The 15,442-nt window shown below is 37.3% G+C and overlaps 1 protein-coding gene across 6 annotated transcripts in view; it reads right to left on the minus strand.

The window, feature by feature from the left end:
- Window positions 1-14,484, minus strand: part of APOOL (apolipoprotein O like) — a 113,918-nt gene extending 99,434 nt beyond the window's left edge. For all 6 annotated transcript variants that reach the window (XM_089904321.1, XM_022580817.3, XM_089904317.1 and 3 more), the window contains exon 1: window positions 14,395-14,484. In XM_089904321.1, the coding sequence (XP_089760447.1) occupies window positions 14,395-14,409 (15 nt within the window). In that variant the 5' untranslated portion in view covers window positions 14,410-14,484. The remainder of the gene's footprint in view (window positions 1-14,394) is intronic.
- Between the last annotated feature and the right edge of the window lie 958 nt (window positions 14,485-15,442).

Below are 15,442 nucleotides of genomic sequence, written 5' to 3' on the forward strand. Positions count from 1 at the left end.
AATGGCAACCAGTGAAGACAAAGACCCAAGAAAAGCCTGCTCTCTCTAGCCAAAACACCAGGAAAGGGGCAGCCTAGCAAGACACAAAACTTTTATACAACAGCCACTCTACTATAGCCAAACACCACAGACAAAACTGAGGCCATAACCCCACCCACACAAGCAAAGCCTGAGGGGAGAGCCTACACTTCCCCTCTAGCTCGGCTGAAGTAAGGCATTCTAACACTCCCCATCCCACCAAGGTAGTGTTAAAGAAGGTAGAACTTTCATCTCTGCCAGGTGGTAATGAGCCCTGGCCCCCAAGATATTAGTGGAGACCATATAGGGAACATGAATATCCATCACCACCTGATGTTAATGAGGCAGACCCTCCCCTTCCCTGCTAAGGTGGTATCTGAGAAGGCCTAGTGGAGAGTCAGGATTTTCATTATCATCAAATGGTAACAAGGTCACTCCCCCCCAACAGTGGTCATTAGTGGGGAGCACTAATGAGGTACTCCTACCTCTCCCAGCCAGGGTTGTAAAAGCAGAAGCCTATGGGAGACCTAAACTCCCACTCTTGCCCAGGAATAGCAAAGGGGCCCTCCTCTCCTTGGGTGTCAAGAGACTGAGCAGGGAACCTTGACTTCTACCCTCCACCTGGTAGTAACAAAGCAGCACTGCCCTTTCCTTTGCCAGAGTAGTGTTAGAGGAAGCAATTGAAACAGAAGTTTTGAATAAGATTATATCATAATATCAAAACATACATATATTAATTGAAAACTACTCATTATAACAAGAACCAGGAAAATCTCAACTTGAGTTTAAAAGGACAATAGACAAATACCAACAATGAGATGACAGGGGTGCTAGAATTATCTGACAAATATTTTAAAGCAACCACCATAAAAATGCTTCAACAAGCAATTATAAACATATTTGAAGCAAATTAAAAAATAGAAAGTCACAGCAAAGAAACACAAAGTCTTGGCAGAGAAATACAAGATATAAAGAAAAACCAAGTGGGTAATTTAGAACTGAACAATACAATGACTGAAGTAAAAGACTCAATGGATGAACTCAAAGAACCCAAAGAAGTTCATACCAAGACACATCATAGTTGAACCTCTGAAAACTAAAGAAAAAGAGAAACTATTGAAAACAATGAAAGAGAAACAACATCTAAAGTATAGGGGGAAAATGATTCAAATAACAGCAGATTTCTTATCAGAAATCACAGAGTCCAGAAGGAAATGGCACAACATTTCTCAAGTGATGAAAGAAATGGACTGTTAACCTGTACTTCTATATCCAGACAAGATTTCCATTAGGAATGAAGAGGAAAGAAAACTAAAAGAATTTTTCACCAGCAGACCAACCCTAAAAGAATGGTTAAAGTAAGTTCTCTAAAGAGAAAGAAAATGATAAAAGAAGGAACCTTGGGACATCAGGAAGGAAGAAATAACAGTGGAAAGAGTAAAATTATGGATAACTACAAATAAAATAGCTATTCCTAGAAAAATCACTAAAAGAGTTATACAGGAGATACAGCCAAAGTACTACAGATAAATCAAAATGGAGTTATAAAACAGGTACAAAAAAACCCATAGAAAAACCCAGGGAAAAGAAAACACAGTAATCAAAAGAAAGCAGGCTATATTAATATCAGGTAAAGACCAACTCAGGACAAAGAAAATTACCAGTGTCAGAGACATTTAAAATGATAAGAGGACTGTGATAGACTGAATAATACCTTACCCTCCTGCAAAGATTTAGATGTCTGAATGCCCAGAAGTTGTGAATATGTTCCCTTAGATAGTGAAAGGAACTCTGCAGATGTGATTAAGTTATAGATTTTGAGATAAAGAGATTATGGTAGCTTATCAGGGTGGTCCCGATGTAATCATGACTGCCCTTATAAGGATGTTGAGGGATTTTTGACTATAGAAGAGGAGTACTGAAGTAATGCATCATGTGAAAGACTTGACCAGCCATTGATGGGTTTCAGTATGGAAGAAGAGGTCATGAGATATGGAATGCAGGTGGTATCCAGAAACTAGAAAAGGCAAGGAAATGGATTCCCCCCTAGAACTCCCAGAAGAAATTCAGGCCTGCCAACACCTTGATTTTAGCCCAGTGAAATTGATTTTGGACTTCTGACCCCCAGAACTGTAGGGTAATAAATTTGAATCTGTGGTAATTTGCTACATCAGCAATAGGAAACTAATACAGCGGTCAATCCACCAATAACCAGTTTTTCAAAAAACTAAACATAATTACCAAAGAACACAGAAATCACACTTTGGGGCATTTATTCCAGTGAAATGAAAATTTATATCCACACAAAACTGTGTACATGCTTCTTCATAGTAGCTTTATTTGTAACAGACCCAAACTGGAAACTTGCATTTGGTTCTTGTATGTAGTGTGAGGAGCTTGGTGAAACCTCTCCCTCAAAGAGACATCTATTAAACTAGTCAAATTAGCAAATTCTCTGGATATGGATCAAAGGGCTTAAAACAAATTGAGATGCTTCTTTCCACAAAATCTACAGAACATGGTAAGAAGAGTGGGAAACAGTTGCACTCAACTTAGAGCCTGTAGCCCTCCCCCCTAACCAGTGCTGTGTTATAGAAGAGCTATTCTAGAAAGCTCTCCAGCAGAGTGGTAACTCCCATCTTCCCCTGAGCTAAAAAGAGGTATTCTAGGTAGATTTGGCAATTGGTGAAAACTGGCAGATACCATACACACTGATTCCCCATCCCCAGATCTTGCTCCATGGAGAGGATTCAGGAAAGCAGCTGGTGAAAATTCCAGTCCCCTATTCCCTCATATCTCTATGCTGCTAAAGAGCTGTTCTGATACTCACAGTACCTGATTGGCACAGCATAAAATATCCACTGAATACAAGAAAAGGCAGTAAAGAAGGAAGAGAGGAACAAAAAAGACATGAGACATAGAAAATGAAAGCAAAATGGCAAAAATAAATCCAATCACATTAATAATTACATTAAATCTGAATGAGTTAAACAATTCAATCAAAAGACAAAGATTGTCAGATTTTATTAAAAAAACAAAATCCTGTCCAAAGGAAACACATTTCAGATTTAAAGATATATTTAGGTTAAAAGTAAAAGCATGGAAAAAGATATACCAGGAAAACAGCCACCATAATTTGACTTTGAGACAAAAATTGTTACTAGAGTTAAAGAGACACATTATAATGATAAGAGGGTAAATCTATCAGAAACATATAACAATTATAAACATATATGCACCTAACAACAGAGCCACAAAATACTTGAAACAAAAACTGACAGAAAACACAGAAAGGAAAAGCAGAACAAACAGAAAACAAAGAACAAAGAAAACAGAGGGAAAAAATAGACAATGTAATAATAATAGTTAGAAAATTCAATACCTCATTTTAATAATGAATTCAACTAGGCAGAAAGTCAGCAATATAGAAGGTTTGAACAACAATATAAACTAAGTAGACCTGACAGACTTCCACAGCACGCTTCCACCCAACAACAGCAGAATATACATTCTTATTAAGTGCATATGGAACATTCTTCAGGATAGACCATACAGTAGGCCATAGGACAGGTCTCAAAAGATTTAAAATTGTACAAACAAAGCATGGTCTCTGACCACAACAAAATTAAATTAGAAATTAACAATAAAAAGATCTGGAAAATGCACCAGTATGTGAAAAATAATTAAAATACAAAATACTCCTAAATACCAATAGGCCAAAGAAAAAAAGTCACAAGTAAAATTAGAAAATACTTTTGAGTTGAATGAAATGAAACAAAATGAAAACAAAAGACACCAAAACTTATGGTGTAGTGAAAGCAGGGCTGAAAGGGAAATTTATACATAGCTGTAAATGCTAAAAAAAAAAACCCTCAAATTAATAATTTAATAATTTACCTTAGGAAAATAGAAAAGCAAACTTAACCCCAAAGCAAGCACAAGGAAGGAAAGAGTGAAAATTAGAGTGGAAATAAATGAAATACAGGAAAGAAAATCTACCCAGAAAATCAAAACAACCAAAAGTCATTTCTTTGAAATGATCAACAAAATTGACAACCCTTTTGATAAGGTAACAAAGAAAAAATAGAAAGAAAAGGCTCAAATTATGAAAATTAGTAATGAAAGAGAGGATATCACATACTGACCTTACAGAAATAAAAAACATTTTAAGTTAATACTATGAACAACTATACAGCAAAAAATTAGATAACTTGGAAGAAATGAACAAATTCCTAGAAAGACACAAATTACCAAAAGGATGAAAGAAGAATGGAAAATCTGAATATGTAACCAGTAAAGAAATTTAATTAATAATCAAAAATCTTCCTATAAGGAAAGCCCAGGCACAGACTGCTTCATGGGTAAATTCCACCTAAAGTTTAAAGAAGAATTAACACTAATCTTTCAAAAACTTTTTCCAAAAAATAGCAGAGGAGGCAACACTTACCCTCTCATTCTATAAGGCTAGTACTGCCCTGGCACCAAAACCAAAGACGTCATAAGAAAACTACAGACCAATACTGTTTATAGATATAGATTAAAAATCCTCAATGAAATAATAGAAACTGAATAAAGACACATATAAAAATAACTATGTATTGACCAAGTGGGATATATTAACATATCAAGAATGCAAGGTTAGTCTAACATACGAAAATTAATCAATGTAATATACCATATTAATAAAATAATGGACAATAAATACATGACCATATCAGTAGACATAGAAAAAGCATTTGACAAATACTAGTACTCTTCCATATTTAAAAAAATAAAACTCTCAACAAACTAGGAATAGAAAAGAACTTCCTTAACCTGGTGAAGGGGGCCTACGAAAATTTCCACAGCTAACATATTTCATGATGAATAGCTGAAAGCTTTCCCCCTATGATCAGGAACAAGAACAGAATGTCTGTTGTCACTACTTCTATTCAACGTTGTACTGGACGTTCCAGTCAGGGCAATTAGACAATAAAAAGAAATAAAAGGCATGCAGTTTAGAAAAGAAGTAAAACTACCTCTATTTACGTATGACATGATCTTGTATGTAGAAAATCCTAAGGAATACACTCATTCACACACACGTACATGCGTGCACTCAACTATTCAAGCTAATAAACGAATTCAGCAATGTTGCAAGGTACACAGGATATAAATCAATATACCAAAATATATTTTATTCCTATTTGCCAGTAAGGAATACTCTGAAAATGAAATTACAAAAACAATTTCATTAACAAGAACATTAAGAAGAATAAAATAGGAATAAATGTAATGCAAGGCTAAATTTGCAAGTCTTGCAAGACTTGCAAAATAAGTGCAAGACTTTTAGACTGAAAACTACAAAATATTGTCGAACAACATCAAAGACCTAAATCAACTGAAAGACATCCCAAGTTCATGGATTGTTAGACTTAGCATTGTTTAGCATTGTCAAGATAGTAATACTCCCCAAAGTGATCTACTGATTCAAGAGAGTTATTATCAAAATTCCAGATGCCCTTTTTGTAAATTGACAAGCTGTTTCTAATATTCATATGGAAATGCAAGGAACCTAGAAAAGTCAAACATCTTGAGAAAAAAGATCAAAATTGGTATTCTCATCAAAGGAAAAAATTTTTTTCTATTTCTTTAATTTTGTATCTAAATGAGATGATAGGTGTTCACTAAACTTACTGTGATAATCATTTCATGATGTAAGTCAAATCATTCTGTACAACTTAAACTTATGCAGTGCTATATGTCAATTATATCTCAATAAAACTGGAAGAAAAACTCCTGTCAAGGTCACTCATGAAAGACAGGAAAGAGTAAGGAAATATTCCAGATTAACCAGATCAAAGAGATATAAGGAAACATAATGCATGATCCTAGATTTGGATCCTGGCCTAGAAAGGAAAAGGAGACGTTGTGCAGTGGGTGAAATTTGAATGGCATCTGTGGATTGGATGGTAGTGCTGTATCAGTGTTAAGGTTATAGAACAGTATACTTCTTTTTGAGGAAATACACAGTGAAATATTTAGGGGTGAAATAGCAACATGTCTGCAACTTGCTCTCAGACTGATCAGAAAAGGAATAATTATAATAGAGGAGAAACGGAGAAAATGTCAAAAGTTAACAACTGTAGAATCTGATTTAAGGAGATGAGTTCTTTGTACTCTTCCTGAAACTTTTCTGTAAATGTGAAATGATTTCACAATAAATTATACTAAAAAAAGGACCAAGTTAGAGCACTCACATTTTCCCATTTCAAACTTAATAAAAAGCTACAGCAATGAAGACAGTGCAATACTGGCATAAAGATAGAAATATAGATCAATGGAATAGAATTAATTGAGAGTCCAAAAATAAACCTTACATTTAGGGTCAATTAGTTCTTGACAAATGTGCCAAGACAATTCAATGGGAGGATGAATTGTCCCTGCCAGTTACATGGCTCTGTGAATTTCTGTCACAAGAGCTCTATTGTGAATTTTGTCACAGGGGCCCAAAATTTCAGGTTTTGCTATAGGCAGAAATATAAGTATAAAAATACATCCCAAAGTTAAGTGCAAATATTGGTTTTCAATTATTTATGCTGTTCCTTTCCTTCCATTAGTCCAGATGAGTGGATGGATATAACGGTATTTTCTCTGCTTACAAAATTAAGTTCTGTTTAACTCTACTGGCTCTTTCATGATAAACAGAAGGACTTGTGTTTCAATTAGACTAAGGTAGAGTAAATATTTTGCTTTAACCATATTTTGATCAGTACCAAAATATGCCAAAAACAAATTATAAAATTATTTACCTAGTAAAGTAATACTAGTCATTCTTGAGGTAGAGGGAAAGAATAAGAAATCTACGCAGGGGTGTATAATCCTCTCACAGGAAGAGAAAGCAAATATTTGAAATAAAAAATACAATCTACCACCACATGGCAAGTAGCAGTTCTTAACCCATGGTAGGTGCTTAATACATACTTGTTGAAGAACTAAATGAATGAACTAAAATGAACAAATATTATGAAGCAGCCTTATGTTCTGTAGGCATTTAAACTACTCCTTCCTCTTTTCTCCCACAGTAACTTTTAGATACCTTTTATTTTGAATACAACTTGTGTTTACTTATCAGTTTCACCCACTAGAGTCCATTCCTTGAGGACAGTACTTTGGCCTTGTTCTTCTTTGCCCTCCCTCCTTTGTAACTTTGTAATTCATTCATTTCCTTTAATTGCCAAATTTCACTCTAATTCATCCACCATAGGTAGCTATTTTCAAATATTTAATGATTATCTTTTTGTTTGAATTTTTACAAAATGCATATTGTAGTATAATGTGTACATGTATTTTTAATTTTGTTACACATCTCATTTTTTCTTACTGTTTTCACAAAAATGGTGTATTACAGTTGTTTTGTTTCTTATCCTATTTTCATAAAACATAGCCTTTTATATCCATCTGTGTTCCTATGTGTACATATAACCCATCTCTTCTAGCTGCTATATAGTACTACATGATGTACATCCACCACATTTCACCTATCCCTGTCAGTGATGGACACCTATATTGCCTCAAACTCCCCATCACCATAAAAAAACACTGCGATGAATATCCTTCTATAAGTGCCCTCATGAACTTGTATATCTTTGTGATATACACTCAAGGACAGAATTGCCATGCCATAGGACATGAGTATATATTTAATTTCACTAAATAATATCAGATTGATCTCCACAGTGGCTGTACCAGTCAATACTCCCACCAGCAGTCCATGGGGGCGCTTACATTCCAATATCCCTAACAACATTTGGACTTAACCAGCATTCTATTTTCCTCTAGCTTAATAAAATGTTATCTCATGGTTCTAATATGTAGTTATCTGTTAATTATTTTGAGCATCTCTTCATGTGCTTATTAGTTTTAGTGTTTTCTCTTCTATATACCTCTTGTTCTTATCTTGTTGATCTTTGTATCCCCAATGTTTATCACCATCTCCTGCACATTATAGGCATTAAGATTTTTTTGAAAGAATGTATAAAAGAATAAGAATGTATGAAAATATAAAGTACTCACAAGACTTGTTAACAGTATGGATGTAGACGATTCTTTAAAATGATGCAATACAGCAGAAAAATCAAATGTGGTAAAGATAAAGGAATTTTGCACATGTTGAATTTGATGCACCTAAAGATATCGAATAGGAATTTGGATGTATGAATGAATGAGGTGAACTATAGAGCCAGGCTGAGGGGATATGACAGCAGCAGTTAGCCTAGTGATATGAGAAGTCCCTATTAAGTTTCAGAATGACTGAGAGAAAAGATCCAAAAACAGCCAGGCCAAATCTAAATTAAGCATGCAACTCATGCCTTAGCTTAGAGTACTAATATCCATCAAGTCTATATAACTCAGGAGAGATTACAGAAGTGGGTTACATTTTCCCTGAATATGTTCAAATTATACTAAGCAAATTTTATTATCCACCACAGATTGCTACTTACACTGGTTGTCTCAGTGTTTTTTTATCCTTGGGCAACCAATTCCCCAATTTAAATTACAAGATCTTAATAAGTTAGCTTTTAATAACAACTCTAAATATATCCTACCATATTTTCAACAACTGTATCACTTCTGGAAAGTATTCAAAAGTAAATTGTACCAGACCATGAACCCCAAAAGTATCCATCCATTGTCTTGTCCCTTCTAAGAAGTTTTAGAGCATCTGACAACTATATTGCTCCCTTCTGTGATTTCTAACATAGGTCACTATGCTGTTAACTACAGGACTGATTCACTGGCCAAAACTGACTGGACCAGGGATTGGTATCTGAGCCAAAGGCAGCCAACAAGAGACTGCCTTACAAAGGGGCCCGATGTACAATTTCTGCCTAAGAAGGGTATTTTGCAGTGGTTAGTGACTAGCCAACCTGATCAGATCTTCTCTCTAGGGAAGTCTGGATATGAAACATATAGAGTTAGCAGAAGCAGAAGTCATGAGAATGGTAACTACCAGAGTTGCTATGGTATCCTGAACGGTTCTTCTTGAGATTTGTTTAGCTGCTGAGGCAGTTTCCTAGGCTTTCTTCCTAACCTATGCAACTTTCCAATAAACTACCACTTAAGATGACTTGAACTTGCCTCTATTCTGCATAACCTGAAAAGCCTAATACCCTTTCTTCTCTAACCTGTATAAAAGCCACAAATTCTCCCCTAAATCAGTGGTTCTCGAACCTAGCAACACATCAGAATCACTCGTGGGCTTTTAAAATATTAAAATGCCCCATCTGGGGCGGGGCTCAGGCAACAGTACCTTTTCTAAGCTGCCCAGATGATTCTAATGCACAGCTAAGATCAGGAAATATTGACTTACATGCGCCCATTATGCAAACATTTTAGGGTCCATGTCAAGCAATTTTTAATTTCCATATTAAATGAGGTTCACAGAACACCTAACAGCCACCTGTGAGGATGGCATCACAGGGAATAGCTCAGTCATATAGGTGTGGTAGGAGGCAAGGCACAGATCATTTTCACTCTATGGCATAAAGCAACATCCTGGAACCTATACCAAGTATGGTTAAGGGTTTCAAAGCATACTTTCAAAGTTGCACTGAAAATACAGATGCTCAACAATGCTGAGTGGAAAGTGAAAAACTGATTTTGCTGGAGATAACCAACCGTCTTCCCAAGAATGAACTTCATTTGTTAGGTTCCAACTACTTTCTGATATCAGTCACATGAAACAAAAGAGGAAAGAGACAAAGACTAAAGTTGACACAAAGGCTGGTATTATCAAGGATTTTGAAACCTTTAGGTCTATGGCATCCATGTTCCTTCCCGTCCCCATCATCCTTGACTCAAGCCCCAAAACAAAATCTAGAGTCATGTATCATCTCCTGTATTCTAATTTCTACAGTGATCTGTATTTTCTCTTCACTGACCAAAGTTCCTGCTACTCCACCAAACTCCAAAAGCCCTTCCATTGTGTCTACCCTCTTCTCTCCTTGCCTGAAATGAAGCATGACTGTCCCCTGAGGTCACTGCTTCCCTTGTAACTCTCAAGTGGAGGCTATTCAAAGTGTCTCAGGTATAGGAGGTAGAGTTTGTCTTCTTCTGATTGCCAATGCTGCTTCTAAGCCATTACTTCCCCAGCCTTAGGTAAAAATCTCTGTTCTTGTTAGTGAGAAAGTGGAACAACTGGAACCCTCATGAATGGGAATATAAATTGGTACAACCACTTTGGAAAACTATTTGGCAGTAGCTACCAAAGCTGCATGCCCTATGACCTGGCGATCCCACTCCTAGGTATATACTCAACAGCAACGTGCACTTATGTGCGCCAAAAGACATATACAAGAATGTTGATGGGAGCATTATTTGTAATAGCTCAAAACTGAAAATAATTCAAATGTCCATTAACAGCAGAATGGATAAATAACTCATGATATATTCACCCTCTAGAATATCACAGAGCAATAAGAATGAATGAACTAGCATACATGTGTAACGGCTGAATCTCAAAAACAATATTGGGTGAAAGAAGCCAGACATAACAGAGTAAATACTGCCTTATTCCATTTACATAAAGTTAAAAATAGGCTAATTAATTTATGGTGGAGAAGGAGCAAAGGGGAGGGCTTCGGGGCTGCTGGTAATTTTTTTTTTTAATTTGGCTGCTGGGTGAACAAGTAAGATCATTTTTGAAACTTTACCAAGCTGCTTATGATTTGTGTACTTAACTGTATGTATGCTATACTTCAACTGAAGAAAGTTTTCATAAAGGAAAGAAAAGTAATTCTCCTCTGAGACTTACACCACCCATCTATTCATCCTTAGCACCTGCCTCCTGGTCACTTCATCGCATTGAAGATTTAGGATACTGGTTAATAGTCTTCTTCTATACTCTAAATCCTGCCATAACTGAGTGACTTTAACGTCCATATGGCTGAACCACTCAAAAGCCTCACCTCACTCTTCTTTGACCTCACCTTTTTAGACCTTCATATTCACTCCACTGCAGTTACCCACTCCATGAGTACACCCTGAATTTACCATTTCCCAGAACTTGTTAATAGCTAAAATCATAAACTCAACAAGCTTTTCTCTGACTACAACCTCCTATTTCAGCTTTGTTTTCCTTACTGCTTTACTCCTGTTCTTTAAGCCAATAAAACTATCTACCACAGAAAACTTTTTGAGAGAATTAAATGAAATAATGTGCATCAACAGCGTAATACAGTGTCTGACACATAGGAAATACTCAATACATGGTAGCCATATTTCAATATTAAGTATTCTATTAGAAACAAGTATCTTTTAGGATGAAAATTTTCCTCAAATTCACTCAATCTCTGGCATTAATGAAATCTAGCTTTTGACACTACATTCCTCCCAATCCTTTTAAATGAAAGCCAGTCGTCCAGCCATTCTCTCTGATTCAAGAGGTCAGGAGGAGAGATCAGTACAGTACTTGTTCTCAAGGCTAATTCCACATCAGTGTTCCACCATCACATTTGCTCAAAAAGTTCTTATCTCTCAAAATGTATGTAAACTATTTTCAGAGTTATCTACCAACTTTCAGGACTCCTTTCTACCTTATTCATTGTTATTAATCTCTGGGGCTTCAAAATTAACACAGATCAGCATTTTTGTACCTCGGCCTCACAGATGCTTCCTCAAGCTTAAGCCCCACGATCCGAACTCAGACCATAGCGATTTCAGATCCAGATCTACCACTTATGACTGAGTGACTGTGTCAAAGTTACTCAACCTTTCTAAGCTTCAGTTTCTTCACCTTTAAAATGCTGGTAATAACAGTACCTAGATATAGGGCCACTGTGAAGCATAAATGCGAAAATTCACATAACGTGCTTAGCAAAATGCCTAGCACAGTAAATGTTCAATAGCATAATAGCTGTGATCACTATTATTAATTCTTACCAGTTCTTGGCATATTTCCACTTGTCTCCAAACCTGCTCAGGTCTCCTGAATTTTTTTTCACCAGTTTTATTGAGATTTAATTGGCATATAGTCTCCTACTTTTTTAAATGAAAAGAAACTTTCCTGGAATTTGCTACCCCCAACTCAAGATTTCTTCCCTACCTTTTGCTGCAACATTTCTCTAAAGAGTAATGTACACCTCCCTTCCAGAGGAGGCAAGGAGTAGTGGAAAGATCAGGGACTTTGAAGCCAAATATATCTGTGTTTGAACCTGGTTCTTCCACTTGGATAACCCAGAGCAAGCACTTTTTCTAAACCTCAGTTTTTTCATATGTAAAATGGGGATACTACCCATTTCTTAGGGTCATCAAGAAGATTAAACTGAAATAATACATGTAAAGCAGGTGGTCAAAGTAGGTGCTAAATGAATGCCAGTTTCCCACCCCTTATCCTTTCCCTAACCCCTTACAATCTAGGTTCTCACTCTACCACTTTACCTCACTTCAGCTCTTATTAGCATTGTGACTTTGGGCAATTTAATTGAATTTTCTAAACCTTAGTTTTTCATTTGTAAAATGGTGATCATTATCATCTACAACATAAAGTTGTCTTGAGAATTAAGTGAAATAACATATGCAAAGTATTTTAGCATGGTGCCTGGCCTTGCAGTAAGCACTTAATAAATGGCAGCTACCAGTGACTTATTAATAGCCAAATCAAAAGACTGTTCAACTCGCTCCTTCTACTGTTCAACTCGCTCCTTCTCTAGGCTTCAGTGACAACACACTATTCAGGTCTGCTTTTTAACCACTGACCATTCCTTCTCTCTCTGCACTCCCTCCATGATGTCTTTCTTTATTCTCTTCAACCAAGTGTGAACTCTCTCTTCTGAACCCTCAGATCACTTTGTACTTCTCCTGAGAACAAGGCACTTCCTCTACTCTGAATGACAATCATTTGTTATATGATACATCTCCACTACTTAATTTAATATCCTTTATGTCCATTGCCTGGCACTTATTTATTCATGTAGAATTTACTGAGTCCCTAATATAGCTCATATATGTGCTAGGTACAAAAATTAACATATTATAATTACTGTCCTCAAGTAGCTTATAGTTTAGGAGGATAGAATACACAAGTAAATAGTCTACTATTTGCAGTATGATAGGTCCTATGGTAAAAGTATGCCCAGAATCCTCTCGAGCACAAAGAGGAGTTACTTAAATCAGACTGGGGAGATCTGGGACACTATCTTGGAAAAGGCATTTTGTATTTAGCATACGGGGAGGCAGTACACAAATCCCTGTTAAATGAACGAGTGAAATATGAATAGGAAATAACTAGATGAGGATGGGAAACGGCACTTCAGGCCCAGAGAAAGAGCAGGGAAAAAGGCTTGGAGTACAGATATTAGGAGAGTTCCTGAGAGACAGGAAATGAAGCTGGAAAGCCAAAGCAGAGTCGGCTCTTCCAGACATAGGAGCCTGACCTGACCCTAGAGGGCAGATGATGGAGTGCCAATAAAGATTTTTAAGTAGTGGAAGGGCATAATCAGATTTACATTTTAGTACTCTGGCAGTGCAGGGGGAAGTTAATTCCATGAGAGCCAGGCTAGAGGCAGCGAGTTCAGTTAGAAGGGTGTTGTGATAATTCAAATAAATTCTGAAAGCAGAAATGGAGTGAGAATGGCGAATCAAGACGGATACTGAGCCTGAATTATTCATATTTGTATCTCCTGCAAGCAGTGCATTTTACACTTAAAACCCGCTACAAATATCTACCCGTAGGTATTTGTCTACTCATAGATATTTGTCGACTACTGTTACTGAAACCCACTTAGGGAACTGCAGCTAGCAGCCACGTGTCACTTCCTGTACACAGATTCCTAAGTAAAGGCACCTTTTCCCATTACAGAACTCAAAAGAAACTTAGGTTTGTCATTCAAACCCGTAAAGTAACAACAGTGAATACAAACCCAGGCACTGCAGAGAGACTTGAGACGTCTCTATCCTGGTCTATTTCACCCGAAATAATGTTTGAACAAAGTCCTTCAAAGGGTCGTGAGGCCCCGCCCTATGCACCCAGACAAATGCCCAGGATTCTTTTCTCTTTGTTTCATCTCAAGACCCAAGTCTGTTCGCTGCTCGTCACCTGGCGGGCCATTTTCGCCCAGCTGTTTCCCAGTTTTTACCCTGCCGCTGTGTAAACAGTCAACAGCAGGGGATTGAGGAGAGAGAACCGTCCCAGGCTGAGGAAACTCTAAAGGGGAGAAGCAGGTGTCTTGAGGCTTCAAACGTTAAAGATTCCCTGACCTTGCCAATTCTCTCGCAACCCCATCTCCACCTCGCCTCTTGCTGTGGGACTCCCTTCTGAAGTTAGGAGGATCCCTTCTACAGTTATCAGAGGGCTACCAGCATCCAGAGAAACTAAGCAAAGTAATTCTTACTTACCCTAACGGCCGCCATAGCTGTAGCGCTCTCCGCCCAGGTCTTCGCACGGAGAGCGGAAAGGGACAAAATAGCTCAACTAGGCACTGCTCAAAGTAGCCCCACCCAGTTCCGCCCCTCGCCGGCCGGCTCCGCCCTTTCTCCGCCTTCCTAGTGCCGCTCTAGGAAGTGGCACAAGTTGGCCCTCTTTCTCCGGGGAAAACGGTTCAACCCTGTGGTTGGCTGTCGCTATCCCTGATAACACCTTTCAGAATATTCTCCATAGTCCACTTGAAAGTTACTTTGCTGGGTGCAGAACTTTTCATTATGTTCGTTTTTTTCAGGCATATGTGATTTGTCTAGTTGAGGACTTAAAATCCAAGTCCGGCTGCCTTAATAAATAACTGTATAGTCACAAAAAGAACATGTTACCTCTGCAATACGTGGGCAAGTTCATACAGCCTAAGAGTATGTCACTAAGTGCCTGCTACGTGCCAGGCACTTGTTCAAAGTACAGACATAACATAATGCCTTCCCTCACGGAGCTTGTGATTCCAGGGGGAAAAGAGAAACAAATAAATGTTACAAAGTGCCAAATGCTATGAAGGAAAATAAAACAGTATGGGGATGGGGTGGGAATTCATTGATTTAGATAGATTAGGGAAAGGCTTTCTGATAAAGTGACATTTGAGAAAAGTCCTGAAGGAATTTAGGGAAGAACCTTCCACGCAGAAGGAACAGCAATGAAAAAGGCCGGTGTGTCAGAAGTGGCTACATCTGATGGCACTGACTAATTTAACGTGAGAGGAAAAGTATATGCAGCTTCTTAAATTTGCCCCTAGGCATATAATAAATCTCAGGGACCTCTGATGGCCATACTAAAGAAAGCCCCTTTACTTCTCATGGTCAAGAAAAGCTGAGATTTTTAAAAGCTAAACTCAAAGACTGATTCCCTTGGTTTCTAAAATTATTTCAGTTGAATTTATACCTAACCTTGATAGGTCACTTATTTAAAAATTTAGAACTTTGAGCAGGAGAGAGTGGTAGTCTGACATTTTAAGGGGGCTATCTG

This window comes from Delphinapterus leucas, chromosome X, assembly GCF_059928025.1.
Source record: "Delphinapterus leucas isolate spDelLeu-1000000601 "Yukka" chromosome X, BTC_Dleu_Yukka2, whole genome shotgun sequence".
Lineage (NCBI taxonomy): Eukaryota > Metazoa > Chordata > Mammalia > Artiodactyla > Monodontidae > Delphinapterus > Delphinapterus leucas.